Below are 25178 nucleotides of genomic sequence, written 5' to 3'. Positions count from 1 at the left end.
AGTTCTAAAGGATGTCTGTAAGATATGGTGCAAATGAGCCTGAGTGCTCACAGAAACAGGAATGGGAGAACTCTGAAAACCACAGGCACCAGACCTCTCCAACTGACCTAAACAGGAAGCTCCTCAATGCAGAACTGCACAAGGATCCACACTCTGAGCTAGCAGGAGCTGAAAGTAGGAGTGGCCAACTAGGGACACCAGTTCCAACTTGACCATTCATATCACAAACTGTACTACTTGCCATGTAGATAAAGCAGATAAATTTAGCTGTCTAAATAAAGCAGAGGGTTTGTTTCAGGGGTGCTGATGCAAGAAGGAAGTAGCACACAGCCTGGATAAACCAACTCTCACCCAGAATTCCTCTAGTTTTGGGGCCAGAGGGGCCCATGATCTGCTTACCTGTTCCCTGTGTCCACAGCCTGAAGGAAACTTGCCTGCATGATATTCTGTTCCTATCTGGTACTTGTACATGGATCAGTGGTCATCCTTTTCTGTCACTGCAATTCCACAATGCCAAGAAAACCTGCACCAGGCATCTGTATTAAGTGGCCTTAGTAAGTATGGAGGTACAGCCATGGACCCCATGACATTGAAGAAATGTTTTAAGCCAGCTAAAGGAAAAGCAAGACAGGAAGCAATGACAGCAAATTGTTCTGGACCCAGTTTATGGCCAGAATCATTTTTGCCCACTCGCAGGCCCCAAAGTCCCTGGAGACACCTCAGGTGGCTTGTCTCCTAATATCACTGACTTGACCTCCCCCAGCTGAGGGTCCCCTGGCGTGGTGGGCACCATTGCAGCTCCAGCACCCAGATCTGTCCACGTCATACACATGGAAGCTCTGGGATCTCCCATCTGGACTCAGATGAACTGCTGTGCTATGGAAATAGGATCTGCCTTCCCCAGACAGGCAAATCAACCCAGAAGTCAGGAAAAGTCCAATGAGGCAAAGTTTGACCAAGGGCAGAGACAAGATGAGAAGGAGCTGGCCTTGCTCTTTCTTCCTCTCTCCTCTTGCCAAGGGGCTGTCCCAACACAGTTATAAGTGGCCTTTCTGGAAAGTCTTGCATGGCCACACTACCATCTATGTTGTCTTACAAGGCAGTGCCCAACACAGGGATGCACCGTCTTGAATTTGCTGTCCCTCCTTCCCTCTTCTTCCCTCACTCTTGCTGCCCAGGATTGCACACATAACCCCTTAAAGCCTGAATACATGTTGTGCCTTGGGTTCTGTTTTCTAGCAAACTCTGGGCTAAGGTACACAGTTAATACAGGAAAGAGGAGAGAACTTAAAATCCTCAGAAAGGATCTCCAGAAAGATTCAAGAACTCATTTGTTTAATATTTTAAGAATAGGCTTTCTTCAAGTCATTCTACACCTTAAAGTATACGGAGCTATATGTCAGTTATATCTCACATATTATATGACTGGGGGCAAATTTTTAACAGCAAAAAATAAAGCAGCCTTTCTCTCCCTAGTTCTCATTTTATATTTTAATTAAGGCAATATATTTGTTTTTTAATTATTATCAAACATTTCATATTTTAATATTATATCTATATTAATTATTATCTTATATAGAATATATTAAAAGATATTATTATTTTTATTATGTATATTACATATATTATTCATTGTTATTAGAATTCATGTCGTGGGGAGCAATAGCAATATATTATTAGAACAGTCTGTTACCATGAAATATTTCAATCTTTTGTCTGAGACATGAAAAGAGGTTATAACAGTGAATTTGATTAATACTTATATAAGTTATGACTTTATATGTTGATTTGAAAAGATGAGTAGGAATCATACCAAATAATATTGTATAGTTACAGAGAGGTTTAATCTTAGATATTTTCATATTTTCCTTTCTTTTTAAAAAATTTTGCTTATGTATATAGTATGTTGATACAAGTGCTATATCCAACCACTGTCTTTGCCTTTGACAAGGCTCTTCACCTTAATAAATATCTTATAACAAGTAAAAGAAAGAAGAAGCTGCTATGGAAATGGTACAATAAAAGAACAATAACCAAAAAAGTTTCTGAGAAATTAAAGCTGTGGTTTTTGAAATTTCAATGACAATGTTCAATAAAAGGATGGACATACAAAACGCCAAATTATTAGTCAGGGTAAGTAAGTTGAGGAACTCTTCCAGGATTTAGAGGGAAAGGTAAGGGGGAAGGAGATATCCAGGATGGCCAGTACCCATCCAAAAGGAATTTCGTCAGGATGACCAGGAGTAATGCAATCCAATCAACTATTTCCCTGCATTGAAAAGGAACAATTTTTAGATCAACAGAAGCTAGGACATGCCAAGCAGCAATACTGAATAAAGATATTCCCAAGGGTAGATTTTGTAAGGGAGAAGAGAATAAAATCTCTATATAGATATTAGATACATACATATGTATCTAAATAAGAAAAAATATATAAAAATGGTAAAAATATAATGAGATATCCTAGCTCCAAGGAAAAAGAGGAAATCGGACAAACTACCAGAAAGAGGGGAAAAAACAGTTATTATAAAGAAAACAAGAATCAAACTGAGAATGCTATATATTAAAAATAAGGAAGAGATATCTATGAATTTTTGAGAGAAAATTATTGTAAATCAAAAGTTCTCCTTCCATCTCATTCTGGATTCCCAAATGGAAAGAGCTGGAGTTTTTTAAAATGTCACAACAACTGAGAGGTCCAAGTCCATTGTCCAAAGCAGGAACCACCAGCCACCTGAGGTTAAGGTTAGTCTGAACTGAAATGTACTGTAAGCATAAAATACATTCTGGATTTCGGCAAGATGGCGGAGGAGTAGGAGACCTGGATTTCGGCAAGATGGCGGAGGAGTAGGAGACCTGGATTTCGTCTGGTCTCAGGAATTCAGCTGAATAGGGATCAAACCATTCTGAACACCTACGAACTCAACAGGAGACTGAAGAAGAGAGTAGCAACAACTCTCTGAACAGAGAAGCGACCACTTACTGGAAGGAAGGACATGCGGATAAGTGAATCCGAGGCGATATTCGGGAGGATAGATGGTGGGGGAGGGGGCCTCCGTCGGCCGCTTCTGGCAAGTGATAGAGCCGCGGAGCACAAAATCGGAACTTTTAGAAGCCGGCTCCGCTGAGGGACGTCGCTCCAGTGGCTAAGCGGGGGGTGGAACCCTCGCGGGACAGTGTGGTCTCAGGATCCTCGGGGTCACAGAAAGATCGGGTGCCTGAGTGCAGCAGAGATCCCAGGTATTGGAGCGGGGAAGCCGGCTGCAGAGATGGAGCCGAGGTGCGGGCTCTCAGCTCCGGGTTGCCATAAACTGTGATCCGTGGCCCAGTCGGGCCACTGTGCCTCCAGCAGGGACCCAACAAGCAGCAGAGGCGGGGAGATTCCCCTTCCTCCCCTGCAAGGAGCGGCGCGGGAGCGCACCGCAGGGATCTGCTGGGTTTGGAGACTCCACACGGGGTCGAGTGTCAGAGATAGAAACGCTCGGTCACAGGCTGGGTGAGCGCGGAGTGCGGCCAGAGACCAGGGAGACGGGAGTGACTGCTTTTCTCTGGGGGCGCACTGAGGAGCGGGGCCCCGAGTTCTCAGCTCCTCCGAGTGGAGATTGGGAGGCCACTATTTTCACCCTGGTCCTCCAAAGCTGTACCAAAGCTTGCAGGGAACAAAAACTCCTGAGAGCAAACCCGAGCAGCTTGCTTAGCCCTGACCGAGAAGGGCAGGGCAATTCCGCCTCCGGCAAAGACATTTGGGAACCACGGCAACAGGCCCCTCCCCCAGAAGATCAGCACGAACAGCCAGCAAGCCAAGACCAAGTTTACCGATCAAGGAGAACGGGAGAACTCCAGCGCTAGGGGAATACTGCACATAGAATTCATGGCTTTTTTACCATGATTCATTAGTTTTTCAAAGTTAATTTTTTTCACTTTTTTTAAATTTTTCTTTTTCCCTTTTTCAACCAACATCTTATCAATCCCTTTTTAAAAAAAACATTTTTTATTTTTCATTTTTAGAGTCATATTTTATCCCTTCATAGTAGTTACCCTTATTTTTGGCATATATATATAAGTTGTTCTCTCTTTAAAATTTTGAGATACAGTTTCTTCTAACAGATCAAAATATACCCTAAATCACTAGTGTATGGCTTTGTTCTAGTCTCCTGCCTCATCACATTCTCTCCACCCCCTTTTTAAAAAATCTTCTTTCTTTTTTCAAACAACTTCTTATCATATCAATTCCTTTTATAAAATCTTTTATAATTTTCATCTTTACAGTCATCTTCCATCCCTTCACTGTATCAACCCTTATTTTGTACATATATCAGCCTTTCGTCCTTTAAAATTTTAGGAGGCACTTTTTTCTAACAGACGAAAATACGCCCGAAATCTAGTGTGTGGCCCTGATCTATGCACTAGCTTGATCATATTTGATCATATTCGGTTTTTTTTTTGTATTGTTCTGTTTTTGTTTTGATCTTTTTGTTTTTCTTTTTTTTTTTCTCTTTCTTTTTTCTTTCTTTCCGTTTCTTTTCCCCTGGTTTCAGGTCTTTTCTGATTTGTATAGAGTATATTTGCTGGGGACGTTGTTAACCTGTTAGCATTTTGTTCTCTCATTCATCTATTCTCCTCTGGACAAAATGACAAGATGAAAAAAAATCACCTCAGCAAAAAGAATAAGAGATAGTACCATCAGCCAGGGACTTACTCAATATGGACATTAGTACGATGTTGGACCTAGAGTTCAGAATCATGACTTAAAAGATACTAGCTGGGCTTGAAAAAAGTGTAGAAGTTATTAGAGAAACCCTTTCTGGAGAAATAAAAGAACTAAAATCTAACCAAGTCGAAATCAAAAAGGATATTAAGGAGGTGCAATCAAAAAGGGGGAACTAACTACTAGGATAAATGAGGCAGAAGAGAGAATCAACGATATAGAAGACCAAATGATGGAAAATAAAGAGGCTGAGAAAAAGACAGAGAAACAACTACAGGATCATGAGGGCAGAATTTGAGAGATAAGCGATAAGAAGAGATGAAAGAACATTAGAATAATTGGGATCCCAGAAGAAGAAGAAAGGGAGAGAGGGGCAGAAGGTATATTGGAGCAAATAATAGCAGAGAACTTCCCTAATGTGGGGAAGGAACCAGGCATCAAAATCCAGGAGGCACAGAGAACCCTTCTCAAAATCAATAAAAATAGGTCAACACCCCGACATCTAATAGTAAAACTTACGAGTCTCAGAGACAAAGAGAAAATTCTGAAAGGAGCTCGGGAGAAGAGATATGTAACCTGCAATGGTAGAAATATTAGATTGGCAACAGACCTATCCATAGGGACCTGGCAGGCCAGAAAGGACTGGCAAGATATCTTCAGAGCACTAAACGAGAAAAATATGCAGCCAAGAAGACTATATCCGGCTAGGCTGTCATTGAAAATAGAAGGAGAGATAAAAAGCTTCCAGGACAAACAAAAACTAAAGGAATTTGTAAACACGAAACCAGCCCTCCAAGAAATATTGAAAGGGGTCCTCTAAGCAAAGAGAGAGCCTAAAAGCAGCACAGATCAGAAAGGAACACAGACAATATATAGTAACAGTCACCTTACAGGCAATACAATGGCACTAAATTCATACATTTCAATAGTTACCCTGAACGTAAAAGGGCTAAATGCCCCAATCAAAAGACACAGGCTATCGGATTGGATTAAAAAACAAGACCCATCATATGCTGTCTACAAGAGACTCATTTTAGACCCAAATACACCCCCACATTGAAAGTGAGGGGGTGGTAAACCATTTACCATGCTAATGGACACCAAAAGAAAGCTGGGGTGGCAATCCTTATATCAGACAAATTAGATTTTAAAACAAAGACTGTAATAAGAGATGAGGAAGGACACTATATCCTACTTAAAGGGTCTATCAAACAAGAAGATCTAACAATTGTAAATATCTATGCCTCTAACATGGGAGCAGCCAATTATGTAAGGCAATTAATAACAAAGCAAAGAAACACATGGACAACAATACAGTAATAGCGGGGGACTTTAACACCCTCCTGATTGAAATGGACAGATCATCTAAGCAAAAGATCAACAAGGAAATAAAGACTCTAAATGACACACTGGACCAAATGGACTTCACAGACATATTCAGAACATTCAAACGCAAAACAACGGAATACACATTCTTCTCTAGTGCCCATGGGACATTCTCCAGAATTGATCACATCCTAGGTCACAAATCAGGTCTCAACCGGTACCAAAAGATTGGGGTTATTCCTTGCATATTTTCAGAGCACAATGCTTTGAAACTAGAACTCAATCACAAGAGGAAAGTCGGAAAGAACTCAAATACATGGAGGCTAAAGAGCATCCTACTGAAGAATGAATGGGTCAACCAGGAAATTAAAGAAGAATTTAAAAAATTCATGGAAACCAATGAAAATGAAAACACAACTGTTCAAAATCTTTGGGATACAGCAAAGGCAGTCCTGAGAGGAAAGTATATAGCAATACAAGCCTTTCTCAAGAAACAAGAAAGGTCTCAAATACACAACCTAACCCTACACCTAAAGGAGCTAGAGAAAGAACAGCAAATAAAGCCTAACCCAGTAGGAGAAGAGAAATAATAAAGATCAGAGCAGAAATCAATGAACTAGAAACCAAAAGAACAGTAGAACAGATCAACGAAACTAGGAGCTGGTTCTTTGAAAGAATTAACAAGATTGATAAACCCCTGGCCAGACTGATCCAAAAGAAAAGAGAAATGACCCAAATCCACAAAATCATGAATGCAAGAGGAGAGATCACAACCAACACCAAAGAAATACAAACAATTATAAGAACATATTATGAGCAACTCTATGCTAGCAAATTAGATAACCTGGAAGAAATGGGTGCATTCCTAGCGATGTATCAACTACCAAAATTGAACCAGGAAGAAATAGAAAACCTGAACAGACCTATAGCCACTAAAGAAATAGAAGCAGTCATCGAAAATCTCCCAAGAAACAAAAGCCCAGGCCCAGATGGCTTCCCAGGGGAATTCTGTCAGACATTTAAAGAAGAATTAATACCTATTCTCCTGAAACTGTTCCAAAAAATAGAAATGGAAGGAAAACTTCCAAACTCACTTTATGAGGCCAGCATTACCTTGATCCCAAAACCAGAAAAAGACCCCATCAAAAAGGAGAATTACAGACCAATATCCTTGATGAACATGGATGCAAAAAGTCTCACCAAAATACTAGCCAATAGGATCCAACAGTACGTTAAAAGGATTATTCACCACGACCAAGTGGGATTTATCCCTGGGCTGCAAGGTTGGTTCAACAACCGCCAATCAAACAACGTGATACAATACATTAACAAAAGAAAGAACAAGAATCATATGATCCTCTCAATAGATGCAGAAAAAGCATTTGACAAAGTACAGCATCCTTTCTTGATCAAAACTCTTCAGAGTATAGGGATAGAGGGTACATACCTCAATATAATAAAAGCCATCTATGAATAACCTACAGCGACTATCATTCTCAGTGGGGAAAAGCTGAGAGCTTTTCCCCTAAGGTCAGGAACGCGGCAGGGATGTCCACTATCACCACTGCTATTCAACATAGTATTAGAAGTCCTAGCCACAGCAATCAGACAACAAAAAGAAATCAAAGGCATCCAAATCGTCAAAGAGGAAGTCAAACTCTCACTCTTTGCAGATGATATGATACTGTATGTGGAAAACCCAAAAGACTCCACCCCAAAACTGCTAGAACTCATACAAGAATTCAGTAAAGTCGCGGGATATAAAATCAATGCACAGAAATCAGTGGCATTCCTATACACCAACAACAAGACAGAAGAGAGACAAATCAAGGAGTTGATTCCATTTACAATTGCACCCAAAACCATAAGATACATAGGAATAAATTTAACCAAAGAGGCAAAGGATCTGTACTCAGAAAACTATAAAATACTCGTGAAAGAAATTGAAGAAGACACAAAGAAATGGAAAAACGTTCCATGTTCATGGATTGGAAGAACCAACATTGTGAAGATGTCAATGCTACCTAGAGCAATCTACACATTCAATGCAATCCCCATCAGAATACCATCCACTTTTTTCAAAGAAATGGAACAAATAATCCTAAAATTTGTATGGAACCAGAAGAGACCCCGAATAGCCAGAGGAATCTTGAAAAAGAAAAGCAAAGCTGGCGGCATCACAATTCCGGACTTCCAGCTCTATTGCAAAGCTGTCATCATCAAGACAGTATGGTACTGGCACAAAAACAGACACATAGATCAATGGAACAGAATCGAGAGCCCAGAAATGGACCCTCAACTCTATGGTCAACTCATCTTTGACAAAGCAGGCAAGAATGTCCAATGGAATAAAGACAGTCTCTTCAACAAATGGTGTTGGGAAAATTGGACAGCCACATGCAGAAGAATGAAACTGGACCATTTCCTTACACCACACACAAAAATACACTCCAAATAGTTGAAAGACCTAAATGTGAGACAGGAGTCCATCCAAATCCTAAAGGAGAACACAGGTAGGAACCTCTTCGACCTCAGCCACAGCAACTTCTTCCTAGAAACATCGCCAAAGGCAAGGGAAGCAAGGGCAAAAATGAACCTTTGGGATTTCATCAAGATAAAAAGCTTTTGCACAGTAAAAGAAACAGTCCACAAAACCAAAAGACAACCGACTGAATTGGAGAAAATATTTGCAATGATATATCAGATAAAGGGCTAGTATCCAAAATCTATAAAGAACTTATGAAACTCAACACCCAAAGAACAAATAATCCAATCAAGAAATGGGCAGAAGACATGAACAGACATTTTTCCAAAGAAGACATCCAAATGGCCAACAGACACATGAAAAAGTGCTCAACATCGCTCGGCATCAGGGAAATCCAAATCAAAACCTCAATGAGATACCACCTCACACCAGTCAGAATGGCTAAAATTAACAAGTCAGGAAATTACAGATGTTGGCGGGGATGCGGAGAAAGGGGAACCCTCCTACACTGTTGGTGGGAATGCAAGCTGGTGCAGCCACTCTGGAAAACAGTATGGAGGTTCCTCAAACAGTTGAAAATAGAGCTACCATACAATCCAGCAATTGCACTACTGGGTATTTACCCCAAAGATACAAATGTAGGGATTCGAAGGGGTACGTGCACCCCAATGTTTATAGCGGCAATGTCCACAATAGCCAAACTGTGGAAAGAGCCAAGATGTCCATCGACAGATGAATGGATAAAGAAGAAGTGGTATATATACACAATGGAATATTATGCAGCCATCAAAAGGAATGAGATCTTGCCATTTGCAACGACATGGATGGAACTGGAGGGTGTTATGCTAGTGAAAGAAGTCAATCAGAGAAAGACATGTATCATATGACCTCACTGATATGAGGAATTCTTAATCTCAGGAAACAAACTGAGTGTTGCTGGTTGGTGGAGGTGGGAGGAATGGGGTGGCTGGGTGATAGACATTGGGGAGGGTATGTGCTATGGTGAGCCCTGTGAATTGTGCAAGACTGTTGAATCACAGATCTGTACTTCTGAAACAAATAATGAAATATATGTTAAGAAAAAAAAAAGAAGATAGCAGGAGGGGAAGAATGAATGGGGGGAAATTGGAGGGGGAGACGAACCATGAGAAACGATGGACTCTGAAAAACAAACTGAGGGTTCTAGAGGGGAGGAGGGTGGGGGGATGGGTTAGCCTGGTGACGAGTATTAAAGAGGGCACATTCTGCGTGGAGCACTGGGTGTTATGCACAAACAATGAATCGTGGAACACTACATCAAGAAGTAATGATGTAATGTATGGTGATTAACATAACAATAAAAAAACACATTCTGGATTTCAAAGAAAATATGAACAAAATACATAAATGGTCTCATTAGTGCTTTTTATATTGATTACAGCTTGAAATTATAATACTTTGGATATTCTGAGTTAAAGTATGTTATTAAAATTAATTTCCTGTTTTTACTTTTTAAATGTAGCTACTAGAAAATTTAAAATTACTTGTGTGGCTCACGTAAGTGGCTACTGTCAGATTTCTGTTAGAAAATATTCCACTAAAAATATATTGAGATAAACTCAGCAAAACAAATCATTTTCCTTTTCAAATAAATATGACTATTTCCTACTGTAAGCATTAGGGAATTTGTCTGTTAGCTAAGAGACACATGAAAAAATGTTCATCATCATTAGCCATCAGGGAAATTCAAATCAAAACCACATTGAGATACCACTTACACCAGTTAGAATGGCAAAAATTGACAAGGCAAGAAACAACAAATGTTGGAAAGGTTGTGGAGAAAGTGGAACCCTCTTACACTGTTGGTGGGAATGCACGTTGGTACAGCCACTTTGGAAAACAGTGTGGGGGTGCCTCAAAAAATTAAAAATAGAGCTACCCTATGACCCAGCAGTTGCACTCCTGGGTATTTACCCCAAAGATACAGATGTAGTGAAAAGAAGGGCCATATGCACCCCAATGTTCCTAGCAGCAATGTCCGCAATAACCAAACTGTGGAAAGAGCCGAGTTGCCCTTCAACAGATGAATAGATAAAGAAGATGTGGTCCATATATACGATGGAATACTACTCAGCCATCAGAAAGGATGAATACCCAACTTTTGCATCAACATGGATGAGACTGGAGGAGATTATGCTAAGTGAAATAAGTCAAGCAGAGAAAGTCAATTATCATGAGGTTTCACTTATTTGTGGAACATAAGGAATAGCATGGAGGACATTAGGAGAAGGAAGGGAAAAATGAAGGGGGGATGGAATTGGAGGGAGAGATGAACCATGAGAGGCTATGGACTCTGAGAAACAAACTGAGGGTTTTAGAGGGGGGGGTGGGTGGGGGATAGGTCAGCCCGATGATGGGCATTAAGGAGGACACGTATTGCATGGAGCACTGGGTGTTATACGAAAACAATGAATCGTGTATCACTACATCAAAAATTAATGATGTACGGTGTCTAACATAACATAATAAAATAAAAATTTTTAAAAAAGAAAAAAATAAAAATTTGCAATGATATAAAAAAAGTATTAGGGAATTTGGGGGGATAGGAAGTATTCTCATTACTTAGGCCATGATTGCAAAATGTGGCCCCGGAGTGACCCACTGCCTGCTTTTGTAAATAAAGTTTTATTGGTACACAGCCACATCCATTCATTTATGTCTATAGCAGCAGTTACATTATAAAGACAGGGTTGAATAGCTGCAACAGAGCCCATATGGCCTGCAAAGCCTGAAATATTTACCCTCTACAGAAAAAGTTTGCTAACTTCCAACTTAAAAGAGACATCCATGTCATGGGGAGTTGGTATGTGGTTTAAATAAGTAAAGTGCCCATCATGACACTGGATGCATAGGGGGACTTACTTTAGAAACTAGATATTTCATTAATTTTGGGATTGACGCCTTTAAACAAACACATACTCCTCTGACCTGAGTTCCCTGATCTGCAAAAGGTATGATGATTACTCCTATTTTATAGGTCATACACTTGAGACTGAGGATTAAAGCAATTTCCCCAAAAGTTGTACAGCTACTTAATTAGAGTTGAGATGGAACACAAAGTCAATTTCTCCTGGACCTCAAATTCTTACCCATCTCTCACATGAATGATGCTATAGAGAAAAGAGACATGATATTCAGGCACGACATGGAAGTTCTTCCCCTCTGAGAAGCCTATGGCCAGCTTCTCTTCCAAGATATGCATATTCTTTCAGTAATGCCACTCTTTCTACAAGCCCAGAATCACCTGTGCATTTGACGTTCCGGTCTGTGAAAGTTTTTTCTCCTGTGGTTGAGACATACCCTTCTAAGCAATGACAGTAGTATTTTTGTTTCTTGAAGACACAGGAAGCAGAAGCATGGCAGGGATGGGCTGCACATGGATCTGTAGGGAGAGAGAAGAAGGCAGCTCTGTGGGTTCTGTTTTTTATTCAATATTTAATCAATCTAATCCTACTCGAAGTCCTGTCTCTTAAAATGTCAACAAATGACTTTACTCACTTGCTAGTGAGTTAAAAAAAATTCTTTCTTCTAGGACTTTTCCTAGATGCACTTTAAAAAGTTTCTTGGAGTTAGTTAATAAGCTGGCTAAATCAGTGGAATTCTGTTCTTGATATGTTAGACAAACAACTTACCATCCCTGCCATCTCCTACCTCCAAGTTCATGCACAAAGAAAGATAGAATACCACATGTGACCTTTCCCTGCCCCACATGCATAACCAGACCTAATTATGGGGAATTCTCAGACAAACTCAATTGAGGCACATGCTCTAATCTAACTGCTTTATCTCGACAAAAATGTCAATGTCATGAAAGAAAAAGAAGGGCTGAAAGTAACTGTTCTAGACTAAAGGAGATTAAAGAAACATAATAACCAAATATAATGCCTACGTGATTGAAGAATAAATCCTAAATTTGAAAAAAAATGCATTACTGGAAAAATTGAAAATTTTTTGACAATGGGCTTAAATTAAATAATAGAATTGTATCAATGACAAATCTCCTAAATTGACCTTGTGTTATGTAAGAGCATGTCCATGTTCTTAGTAGATAAATGCTAAGGGATTTAGGGGCATGATATCCAAAATTTATTTTCCAATGGATTAGGAAAAAATATATATATAGATATGTATATGAATATTTATGACCGTTATATAATCTCAATGTGACACATAGCTAAGTTGAAGATATATCTATATTGTATGTAGATAGGTTAATCTTAAAAGTGCGAGTTATTTTCCTGGCAAAAATGGGTTTATTTGGAATGGAAGAGCATTGCAACCGGGGACACACAAGCTAGTGCATAAAGCAGAGGCAAGTCCTCTGTCCACTAAACAAAGGAGGAGACTGCCGTTTTAGAGAGGAAAGAGGAAGTTGGGCGGGGCTATTCTACACAAAAAGTCCATTGGAGTAAACTGGGAGTTTGAAGTATAGTGGCTTCTCATTGGCTGAGCTGTGACTGTCTCCCATTGGCTGAGCTGTGACTGTCTCTCATTGGCTCAGCTGTGGCTATCTCTCATTGGCTGGGCTGTGACTATCTCGCATTGTTTAGTCTGTTGGGGGTATGAGGGAGGGAAGAAGGACAGAGGAGACTTTCTTCCTCCAGCTGGCTGAGTTAAGTAGTATTGGCTTGCAAGGTCCATCTCTTCCTGTTGGGTTTGTAATTGACCACAAGTGCTAGGGCAGGAGAGCTCCACTTGCTGAACCTCCAGACCCTATGTTAGTGAGGTTTCCTTTTATCAGTTTTCACTGATAGCTACATATAATTATTTTTGCTAATAGATATTTGTGTGTTTAGGTAGGTAGTTTGGAAACCAGAAGGAAATGTAGCAGTATGTTAGCAGTTGATGAATCTAGATGAAGAGTATAGAGTGATCATTTTTACCATTGTTACAATATTTCTATAGATTTAAATGTCCAAAATAAAAAGTCGACTGACAAAAACCATCATGCCATTTTTTATTAGGAGACATTATCCTGTCTGAATTCCACATTCTTCCTGTTTTGGCCCCTACCAATAAGTGTTTGCAGCTCAAACTAAAGTGATGACATTGCAGTCTTAATACACTGTAATTGCTTGTCCCTTCCCACTACCCTTTGCACTGTGGGGGAATGAAGTACCCTTACTGCTGTACCACTTACTTAGCTGGGACCTCAGTTGATTTCTGAAAAGTCTCCAAGCTTCCTTGTCCTCATCTTTAAAATGAGAATAGAACAATGTGACCAAAAATTAGGCTAAGTACCTGCCCCATAACTAATGGGTCAGTTACATCAGTTTTGTTAATTGGTCTGATTATTTGAGAGCATGTTCTTGTTCTTAGAAAATGCATACTGAAGTATTAAGGAGTGCAGGATTATGATGTCTGCAGCTTCTTCTCAAGTAGTTTAGAAAAAAATATTATGTGTTTGTATATTATATATATATATACATATACACAATGCATGTATGAAATTATTATACTATATATCATACATGCAGTATACAAATGTATGTATGTCCTATGTGTATGTATTGTATATGCAACTTCTTTCAAGACATACCTCCAAAGGCAAGGGAAACAAAAGCAAAAATGAACTTTTGGGACTTCATCAAGATAAAAAGCTTCTGCACAGCAAAGGAAACAGTCAACAAAACTAAGAGGCAACCCATGGAATGGGAGAAGATGTTTGCAAATGACATTACAGATAAAGGGCTGGTATCCAAGATCTATAAAGAACTTCTCAAACTTAACACCCAAAAAACAAAGAATCCAGTCAAATAATTGGCAGAAGACATGAACAGACATTTCTCCAAAGAAGACATACAAATGGCTAATAGACACATGAAAAAATGTTTAACATCACTAGACATCAGGGAAATACAAATCAAAACCACAGTGAGATACTACCTCATAGCAAAAATTAACAAGGCAAGAAACAACAAATGTTGGCGAGGATGTGGAGAAAGGGGAACCGTCTTACACTGTTAGTGGGAATGCAAGCTGGTACAGCCACTTTGGAAAACAGTATGGAGGTTCCTCAAGAAGTTAAAAATACAGCTACCCTACAACCCAGAGATTGCACTACTAGGTATTTACCCCAAAGATGCAGATGTAGTGAAAAGAAGGGGCACATGCACTCCAATGTTCATAACAGCAATATCCATAACAGCCAAACTGTGGAAAGAACCAGGATGCCCTTCAACAGATGAATGGATAAAGAAGATGTGGTCCATATATACTATGGAATATTACTCAGCCATCAGACAGGATGAATACCTATCATTTGCATCAACATGGATGGAACTAGAGGGGATTATGCTAAGTGAAATAAGTCAAGCAGAGAAAGTCAATTATCATATGGTTTCACTCATATGTGGAACATAAGGAATAGCACAGAGGACCATAGGGAAGGGAGGGAAAACTGAAGGGGGAGAAATCAGAAAGGGAGACAAATCATGAGAGACTATGGACACTGGGAAACAATCTGAGGGTTTCAGAGGGGAGGAAAGTGGGGGGATGCGGTAGCTGGGTAATGGGTATTAAGGAGGGCACATGTTGGGATGGAGCACAGGGTGTTATATGCAACTATGAATCATTGAACACTACATCAAAAACTAATGATGTACTATACAGTGGCTAACTGAACATAATAAAAAAAATAAAATAAAGTTGAAAGTACCCAGTGGGTGGCAAAATAAACAACAATAAATGAATGAATGCCTATATGTGTTTATATATAATATATAATGTTTATTATATGTAATATATATTATAATACTTATATGATAAAGCAAACTGCTAACAAATTGTGAATTAGGAGAGGGAGGGAAGATCTGAAAGTATTCTTCCATATTTTCTGTTAGTTTGAAACTAACATATAAAATGAAAAGTTACTGAGAAAGAGACATGATGGACCTTTTGAAAGTGTCAGGCATATTTTCTGTCCATTTCTTGACTGTATTATTTGTTTTTTAGGTGATGAGTTTGAGAAGTTCTTTATAGATCTTGGATATCAGCCTTTTATCTGAAATGTTATTTGCAAATATCTTCTCCCATTCCGTGTGTTGCCTCTTAGTTTTATTGACTGTTTCCTTTGCTGTGCAGAAGCTTTTTATCTTGATGAAGTCCCAAAAGTTCATTTATGTTTTTGTTTCCCTTGCCTTTAGAGATGTGTCCTGAAAGAAGTTGCTGTGGCTGATGTCAAAGAGGTTACTGCCTCTGTTCTCCTCTAGGATTTTGATGGATTCCTGTCTCACATTTAGGCATGTCATCCACTTTGAGTTTATCTTTGATATATAGTGTAAGTGAATTGTCCAGTTTCATTCTTCTGCATGTGGTTATTCAATTTTCCCAGCACTATTTATCGAAGAGACTGCCTTTTTTCCATTGGACATTCTTTCCTGCGTTGTTGAAGATTAGTTGACCATAGAGTTGAGGGTCCATTTCTGGGGTCTCTATTCTGTTCCATCGATCTATGTGTCTGTTTTTATGCCAATACCATGCTATCTGATGACCTCAGCTTTGTAATAGAGCTTGAAGTCAGGCATCGTGATGCCCCCATCTTTGGTTTTCTTTTTCAACATTCCCCTTTGTCTTTGTCCCAGGGTCTTTTCTGGTTCCATGCAAATTTTAGGATTGTTTATTCCAGCTCTGTGAAAAATGTTGATGATATTTTTGATAAGGATTGCATGGAATGTGTAGGTTGCTGTGGGCAGCATAGACATTTTAACAATGTTTATTCTTCCAATCCATGAGCATGAACTGTTTTTCCATCTCTTTGTGTCTTCCTCAATTTCTTTTATAAGTGTTCTGTAGCTTCTAGAGTATAGATCCTTTACCTCTTTGGTTAGGTTTATTCCTAGGTATCTTATGGGTTTTGGTGCTATTGAAAATGGAATTGATTCCTTAATTTCTCTTTCTTCAGTCACATTGTTAGTGTATATAAATGCAACTGATTTCTGTGCATGATTTTGTATCCTGCTACATTGCTGAATTGCTGTATGAGTTCTAGTAATTTGGGGGTGGAGTCTTTTGGGTTTTCCACAAATGGCTAACAGACACATGAAAAAATGCTCCACATCACTAGCCATCAGGGAAATACAAGTCAAAACCACAATAAGATACCACTGCACACCAGTTAGAATGAATAAAATTAATGATTCAGGGAATGACAAATATTGGCAAGGATGTGGAGAAAGGGGAACCCTCTTATACTGTTGGTGGGAATGCAAGCTTATGTAGCTACTCTGGAAAACAGTATGGAGGTTCCTCAAGAAGTTAAAAATACAGCTACCCTATGACCCAGCAATTGCACTACTAGATATTTACCTAAAGATACAGATGTAGGGAAAAGAAGGGGCACATGCACCCCAATGTTCATAGCAGCAATGTCCACAATAGCCAAACTGTGGAAGGAACCAAGATGCCCTTCAACAGATGAATGGATAAAGAAGATATGGTCCATATATACTATGGAATATTACTCAGCCATCAGACAGGATGAATACCTATCATTTGCATCAACATGGGTGACACTGGAGAGGATTATTCTAAGTGAAATAAGTCAAGCAGAGAAAGCAATTATCATAGGTTTCACTCATATGTGGAATATAAGGAATAGCACAGAGGATCATAAAGGAAGGGAGGAAAACTGGGAAGAAATCAGAGAGGGAGACACACCATGAGAGACTCTGGACTCTGGGAAACAAACTGAGGGTTACGGAAAGGAGGGGGAGTAACTGGTGATGGAAATTAGGGAGGGCATGTGTTGTGATGAGCACTGAGTGTTATATGCAACTAATGAATCATTGAACACTACATCAAAAACTCATGATGTGGGGCCAGAGCAAGATGGCGGAGGAGTAGGAGACCTGGATTTTGTCTGGTCTCAGGAATTCACCTGAATAGGGATCAGACCATTCTGAACACCTACGAACTCAACAGGAGATCGAAGAAGAGAGGAGTAACAACTCTCTGAACAGAGAAGCGACCACTTACTAGCAGGTAGGACGTGTGGAGAAGTGAATCCGAGGCAATATTCGGGAGGATAGACGGCGGGGAGGGGGCCTCCGTCGGTCACTACCGGCAAGTGATAGAGCCACAGAGCACAAAATCGGAACTTTTAGAAGTTGGTTCCGCTGAGGGACGTCACTCCAGTGGCTAAGTGGGAGGTGGAAACCTCATGGTACAGTGTGGACTCAGGACCCTCGGGGTCACAGAAAGACTGGGGGTGCCTGAGTGCAGCAGAGCTCCCAGGTATCGGAGCGGGGAAGCCAGCTGCAGAGACGGAGCCGAGGCGCGGGCTCTCAGCTCGGGGTTGCCATAAACTGTGATCCCCGGCCCAGTCGGGCCACTACGCCTCCAGCAGGGACCCAACAAGCAGCAGAGCTGGGGAGACTCCCCTCCCTCCCCCAGGAGGAGCGGCGCGGGAGTACACCGCAGGGATCTGCTGGGTTTCGAGACTCCACACGGTCAGGTGCCAGAGATAGAAATGCTCGGTCACAGGCCGGGTGAGCACGGAGTGCGGCCGGAGACCAGGGAGACGGGAGTGATTGACTGCTTTTCTCTGGGGGCGCACTGAGGAGCAGGGCCCTGAGTTCTCAGCTCCTCCGGGCAGAGAGTGGGAGGCCACCATTTTCACCCTGGTCCTCCAAAACTGTGCCGAGAGCTTGCAGGGAACAAAATCTTCTGAAAAGCTACCCAAGTAGCTTGCTTAGCCCTGACCGACAAGGGCAGGGCAATTCCGCCTCCAGCAAAGACATTTGGGAAACACGGCAACAAGCCCCTCCCCTAGAAGATCAGCACGAACTGCCAGCAAGCCAAGACCAAGTTTACCAATCAAGGAGAACAGGAGAACTCCAGCGCTAGGGGAATACTGCACATAGAATTCATGGCTTTTTTACCATGATTCATTAGTTTTTCAAAGTTAATTTTTTTAACTGTTTTCTTTTTGAACTTTTCTTTTTCCCTTTTTCAACCAACATCTTATCAATCCCTATTTTAAAAAAACATTTTTTATTTTTCATTTTTAGAGTCATATTTTATCCCTTCATAGTAGTTACCCTTATTTTTGGCATACATATATAAGTTCTTCTCTCTTTACAATTTTGATATACAGTTTCTTCTAACAGATCAAAATATACCCTAATCACTAGTGTATGGCTTTGTTCTAGTCTCCTGCCTGATCACAGTCTCTCCCATTTTTTTCTTTTTTCTTTTTTTTAAATCTTCTTCTTTCTTCTTTCAAACAACTTCTTATCAATTCCGTTTATAAAACCTTTTATAAGTTTCATCTTTACAGTTATCTTCCATCCCTTCCTTGTATCAACCCTTATTTTGTACATATATAAGTCTTTCTTCCTTTAAAATTTTAGGAGGCACTTATTTCTAACACACCAAAATACACCCAAAATCTAATGTGTGGCAGTGATCTATGCACTAGCCTGATCATATTTGATCATATTCTGTTTTTTTTTTGTTTTGTTCTGTTTTTCTTTGTTTTTATCTTTATATTTTTCTTTTTTTTCTCTTTCTTTTTTCTTTCTTTCCGTTTCTTTTCCCCTGGTTTCAAGTCTTTTCTGATTTGTATAGAGTATATTTGCTGGGGACGTTGTTAACCTGTTAGCCTTTTGTTCTCTCATTTATCTGTTCTCCTCTGGACAAAATGACAAGACAAAAAAAAATCACCTCAGCAAAAAGAACAAGAGATAGTACCGTCTGCCAGAGACCTACTCAATACTGACATTAGTACGATGTCGGACCTAGAGTTCAGAATCATGACTTTAAAGATACTAGCTGGGCTTGAAAAAAGCATGGAAGTTATTAGAGAAACCCTTTCTGGAGAAATAAAAGAACTAACATCTAACCAAGTCGAAATCAAAAAGGATATTAATGAAGTGCAATAAAAAATTGGGGCACTAACTGCTAGGCTAAATGAGGCAGAAGAGAGAATCAGAGATATAGAAGACCAAATGATGGAAAATAAAGAGGCTGAGAAAAAGAGAGATAAACAACTACAGGATCACGAGGGCAGAACTCGAGAGATGAGCGATACGATAAGATGAAACAACATTAGAATAATTGGGATCCCAAAGAAGAAGAAAGAGAGAGAGGGGGGCAGAAGGAATATTGGAGCAAATAAGAGCAGAGAACTTCCCTAATGTGAGGAAGGAAACAGGCACCAAAATCCAGGAGGCACAGAGAACCCCTCTTCAAATCAATAAAAATAGGTCAACACCCCGACATCTAATAGTAAAACTTACGAGTCTCACAGACAAAGAGAAAATCCTGAAAGCAGCTCGGGAGAAGAGATATGTAACCTACAATGGTAGAAATATTAGATTGGCAACAGACCTATCCACAGAGACCTGGCAGGCCAGAAAGGACTGGCAAGATATCTTCAGAGCACTAAACGAGAAAAATATGCAGCCAAGAATACTATATCCAGCAAGGTTATCATTGAAAATAGAAGGAGAGGTAAAGAGCTTCCAGGACAAACAAGAACTAAAGGAATGTGTAAACACAAAACCAGCCCTAAAAGAAATATTGAAAGGGGTCCTCTAAGCAAAGAGAGAGCCTAAAAGCAGCATAGATCAGAAAGGAACACAGATAATATACAGTCACAGTCACCTTACAGGCAGTAAAATGGCACTAAATTCATATCTTTCAATAGTTACCCTGAATGTAAATGGGCTCAATGCCCCAATCAAAAGACACAGGCTATCAGATTGGATTAAAAAACAAGACCCATCGATATGCTGTCTGCAAGAGACTCATTTTAGACCCCAAGACACCCCCAGATTGAAAGTGAGGGGGTGGAAAACCATTTACCATGCCAATGGACACCAAAAGAAAGCTGGGGTGGCAATCCTTATATCATACAAATTAGATTTTAAAACAAAGACTGCAATAAGAGATGAAGAAGGACACTATATCCTATTTAAAGGGTCTATCCAACAAGAAGATCTAACAATTGTAAATATCTATGCCCCGAACATGGGAGCAGCCACTTTTATAAGGCAATTAATAACAAAAGCAAAGAAACACATTGACAGGAATACAACAATAGTGGGGGACTTTAACACCCCCCTGACTGAAATGGACAGATCATCTAAGCAAAAGATCAACAAGGAAATAGACTTTAAATGACACACTGGACCAAATGGACTTCACAGACATATTCAGAACATTCCATCCCAAAGCAACAGAATACACATTCTTCTCTAGTGCCCATGGAACATTCTCCGGAATTGATCACATCTTAGGTCACAAATCAGGTCTCAAACGATACCAAAAGTTTGGGATTATTCCTTGCATATTTTCAGACCACAATGCTTTGAAAAAAGAACTCAATCACAAGAGGAAAGTCGGAAAGAACTCAAATACATGGAGGCTAAAGAGCTTCCTACTAAATAATGAATGGGTCAACCAGGAAATTAAAGAAGAATTAAAAAAATTCATAGAAACCAATGAAAATGAAAACACAACTGTTCAAAATCTTTGGGATACAGCAAAGGCAGTCCTGAGAGGAAAGTATATAGCAATACAAGCCTTTCTCAAGAAACAAGAAAGGTCTCAAATACACAACCTAACCCTACACCCAAAGGAGCTGGAGAAAGAACAGCAAATAAAGCCTAAACCCAGCAGAAGAAGAGAAATAATAAAGATCAGAGCAGAAATCAATGAAATAGAAACCAAAAGAACAGTAGAACAGATCAACGAAACTAGGAGCTGGTTCTTTGAAAGAATTAACAAGATTGATAAACCCCTGGCCAGACTTATCCAAAAGGAAAGAGAAATGACCCAAATCAACAAAATCATGAATGCAAGAGGAGAGATCACAACCAACACCAAAGAAATACAAACAATTATAAGAACATATTATGAGCAACTCTATGCCAGCAAATTAGATAACCTGGAAGAAATGGGTGCATTCCTAGAGATGTATCAAATACCAAAACTGACCCAGGAAGAAATAGAAAACCTGAACAGACCTATAACCACTAAGGAAATTGAAACAGTCATCCAAAATCTCCCAACAAACAAAAGCCCAGGGCCAGATGGCTTCCCAGGGGAATTCTGTCAGACATTTAAAGAAGAATTAATACCTATTCTCCTGAAACTGTTCCAAAAAATAGAAATGGAAGGAAAACTTCCAAACTCATTTTATGAGGCCAGCATTACCTTGATCCCAAAACCAGACAAAGACCCCATCAAAAAGGAGAATTACAGACCAATATCCTTGATGAACATGGATGCAAAAAGTCTCACCAAAATACTAGCCAATAGGATCCAACAGTACATTAAAAGGATTATTCACCACGACCAAGTGGGATTTATCCCTGGGCTGCAAGGTTGGTTCAACATCCGCCAATCAATCAACGTGATACAATACATTAACAAAAGAAAGAACAAGAATCATATGATCCTCTCAATAGATGCAGAAAAAGCATTTGACAAAGTACAGCATCCTTTCTTGATCAAAACTCTTCAGAGTATAGGGATAGAGGGTACATACCTCAATATCATAAAAGCCATCTATGAAAAACCTACAGCGAATATCATTCTCAATGAGGAAAAGCTGATAGCTTTTCCCCTAAGGTCAGGAACGCGGCAGGGATGTCCACTATCACCACTGCTATTCAACATAGTATTAGAAGTCCTAGCCACAGCAATCAGACAACAAAAAGAAATCAAAGGCATCCAAATCGGCAAAGAAGAAGTCAAATTCTCACTCTTTGCAGATGATATGATACTGTATGTGGAAAACCCAAAAGACTCCACCCCAAAACTGCTAGAACTCATACAGGAATTCAGTAAAGTCGCGGGATATAAAATCAATGCACAGAAATCAGTGGCATTCCTATACACCAACAACAAGAGAGAAGAGAGACAAATCAAGGAGTCGATCCCATTTACAACTGCACCCAAAACCATAAGATACCTAGGAATAAATTTAACCAAAGAGGCAAAGGATCTGTACTCAGAAATCTCTAAAATACTCGTGAAAGAAATTGAAGAAGACACAAAGAAATGGAAAAACGTTCCATGCTCATGGATTGGAAGAACAAACATTGTGAAGATGTCAATGCTACCTAGAGCAATCTACACATTCAATGCAATCCCCATCAAAATACCATCCAGTTTTTTCAAAGAAATGGAACAAATAATCCTAAAATTTGTATGGAACCAGAAGAGACCCCGAATAGCCAGAGGAATCTTGAAAAAGAAAAGCAAAGCTGGTGGCATCACAATTCCGGACTTCCAGCTCTATTACAAAGCTGTCATCATCAAGACAGTATGGTACTGGCACAAAAACAGACACATAGATCAATGGAACAGAATCGAGAGCCCAGAAATGGACCCTCAACTCTATGGTCAACTCATCTTTGACAAAGCAGGCAAGAATGTCCAATGGAATAAAGACAGTCTCTTCAACAAATGGTGTTGGGAAAATTGGACAGCCACATGCAGGTGAATGAAACTGGACCAATTCCTTACACCACACAAAAAATAGACTCCAAATGGGTGAAAGACCTAAACGTGAGACAGGAGTCCATCAAAATCGTAAAGGAGAACACAGGTAGCAACCTCTTTGACCTCAGCCGCAGCAACTTCTTCCTAGAAACATCGCCAAAGGCAAGGGAAGCAAGGGCAAAAATGAACCTTTGGGATTTCATCAAGATAAATAGCTTTTGCATAGTAAAAGAAACAGTCCACAAAACCAAAAGACAACCAACAGAATGAGAGAAGATATTTGCAAATGACATATCAGATAAAGGGCTAGTATGCAAAATCTATAAAGAACTTATGAAACTCAACACCCAAAGAACAAATAATCCAATCAAGAAATGGGCAGAAGACATGAACAGACATTTTTCCAAAGAAGACATCCAAATGGCCAACAGACACATGAAAAAGTGCTCAACATCGCTCGGCATCAGGGAAATCCAAATCAAAACCTCAATGAGATACCACCTCACACCAGTCAGAATGGCTAAAGTTAACAAGTCAGGAAAGGAGAGATGTTGGCGGGGATGTGGAGAAAGGTGAACCCTCCTACACTGTTGGTGGGAATGCAAGCTGGTGCAGCCACTCTGGAAAACAGTATGGAGGTTCCTCAAACAGTTGAAAATAGAGCTACCATATGATCCAGTAATTGCACTACTGGGTATTTACCCCAAGGATACAAATGTAGGGATCCGAAGGGATACTTGCACCCCAATGTTTATAGCAGCAATGTCCACAATAGCCAGACTGTGGAAAGAGCCTAGATGTCCATCGACAGATGAATGGATAAAGAAGAAGTGGTATATATACACAATGGAATATTATGCAGCCATCAAAAGGAATGAGATCTTGCCTTTCGCAACGACATGGATGGAACTGGAGGGTGTTATGCTGGGTGAAATAAGCCAATCAGAGAAAGACATATATCATATGACCTCGCTGATATGAGGAATTTTTATCCTCGGGAAACAAACTGAGTGTTGCTGGAGTGGTGGGGTTGGGAGGGATGGGGTGGCTGGGTGACAGACATTGGGGAGGGTATGTGCTATGGTGAGCGCTTTGAATTGTGCAAGACTGTTGAATCAGAGATCAGTACTTCTGAAACAAATAATGCAATATATGTTAAGAAAAAAAAAGAAGAAGAAAGCAGGAGCGGAAGAATGAAGGGGAGTAAGTTGGAGGGGAAGACGAACCACGAGAGATGATGGACTCTGAAAAACAAACTGAGGTTTCTAGAGGGGAGGGGGTTGGGGGGATGGGTTAGCCTGGTGATGGGTATTAAAGAGGGCACGTTCTGCGTGGAGTACTGGGTGTTATGCACAATCAATGAATCATGGAACACTACATTAAAAACTAATGATGTATGGTGATTAACATAACAATAAAAAATTAAAAAAAAACCTCATGATGTACTATATGTTGACAACCTGACCATAAAATGATTTTCTTTAAAAGCCATTGAAACATGAAAACTACAAGTCCCTAGACTTCCTTCTGTTTCTCTGACTGAAATGATAACAGAAAAATAGCTCAAGCTCTAAAATTATATTGTATGAAATTATGGATGCACAAGAATCAGTTTCCTCTTAGCTTTGATAATTACATTTTAAATAGAGTACTGACATGCTGCAATTATAATATTAAAATGCTAAGATAATCAAATGCTCAAAAGGGGTATTCTGGGCTTCTAAGAGATTTTGTAAATGTTATTAAAATTTTTACTGTGTTTCAATTACATCATAAGAAGATTATTATTATGTGTATGTTTCTGTTCATATCTAACTGGCAATCTTTTTGACACAGATAAAATTATTGCCATTGTATCTATTTAATAATATTGATTTTAAAAATAAAAAAAAAGAAAATGTCAGGCAAAATGGAAAACTGTCTTCTCATTCCACCCTTATACGAATCTGGGCATAGTCTTTCATATGAACATAGTACAGAAGTTGTGGAATAATAGTCAATGGAACTGCACAAAATTGTCAGTATTGGCCACTCTGGACCTACAAAAATGGCAATCAGGGTAGCCTATCTTAATTAACCAAGAGTTGCAGAGTTCTTAGGAATGATGCCAAAGTTTAGAGTTGTCTGTTGAGGCTATGGGGGAAAGACCATATCCTGATGGTCTGT

General features: G+C 39.7%; 1 protein-coding gene across 1 annotated transcript in view; it reads right to left on the bottom strand.

Annotated features, from left to right (window-relative positions):
• Positions 1-25178, bottom strand: part of LOC113916120 (adhesion G protein-coupled receptor E4-like) — a 98777-nt gene that overhangs the window by 70086 nt on the left and 3513 nt on the right. Inside the window, exon 3 of the mRNA XM_027582015.2 lies at positions 11803-11940. Coding sequence (XP_027437816.2) covers positions 11803-11940 — 138 coding nt within the window. The remainder of the gene's footprint in view (positions 1-11802; positions 11941-25178) is intronic.

Source organism: Zalophus californianus, chromosome 1, assembly GCF_009762305.2.
Source record: "Zalophus californianus isolate mZalCal1 chromosome 1, mZalCal1.pri.v2, whole genome shotgun sequence".
Taxonomy (NCBI): Eukaryota; Metazoa; Chordata; class Mammalia; order Carnivora; family Otariidae; genus Zalophus; species Zalophus californianus.
Note: the sequence above shows the minus strand (reverse complement) of the source record. Positions and strands in the feature narration are given on the sequence as shown.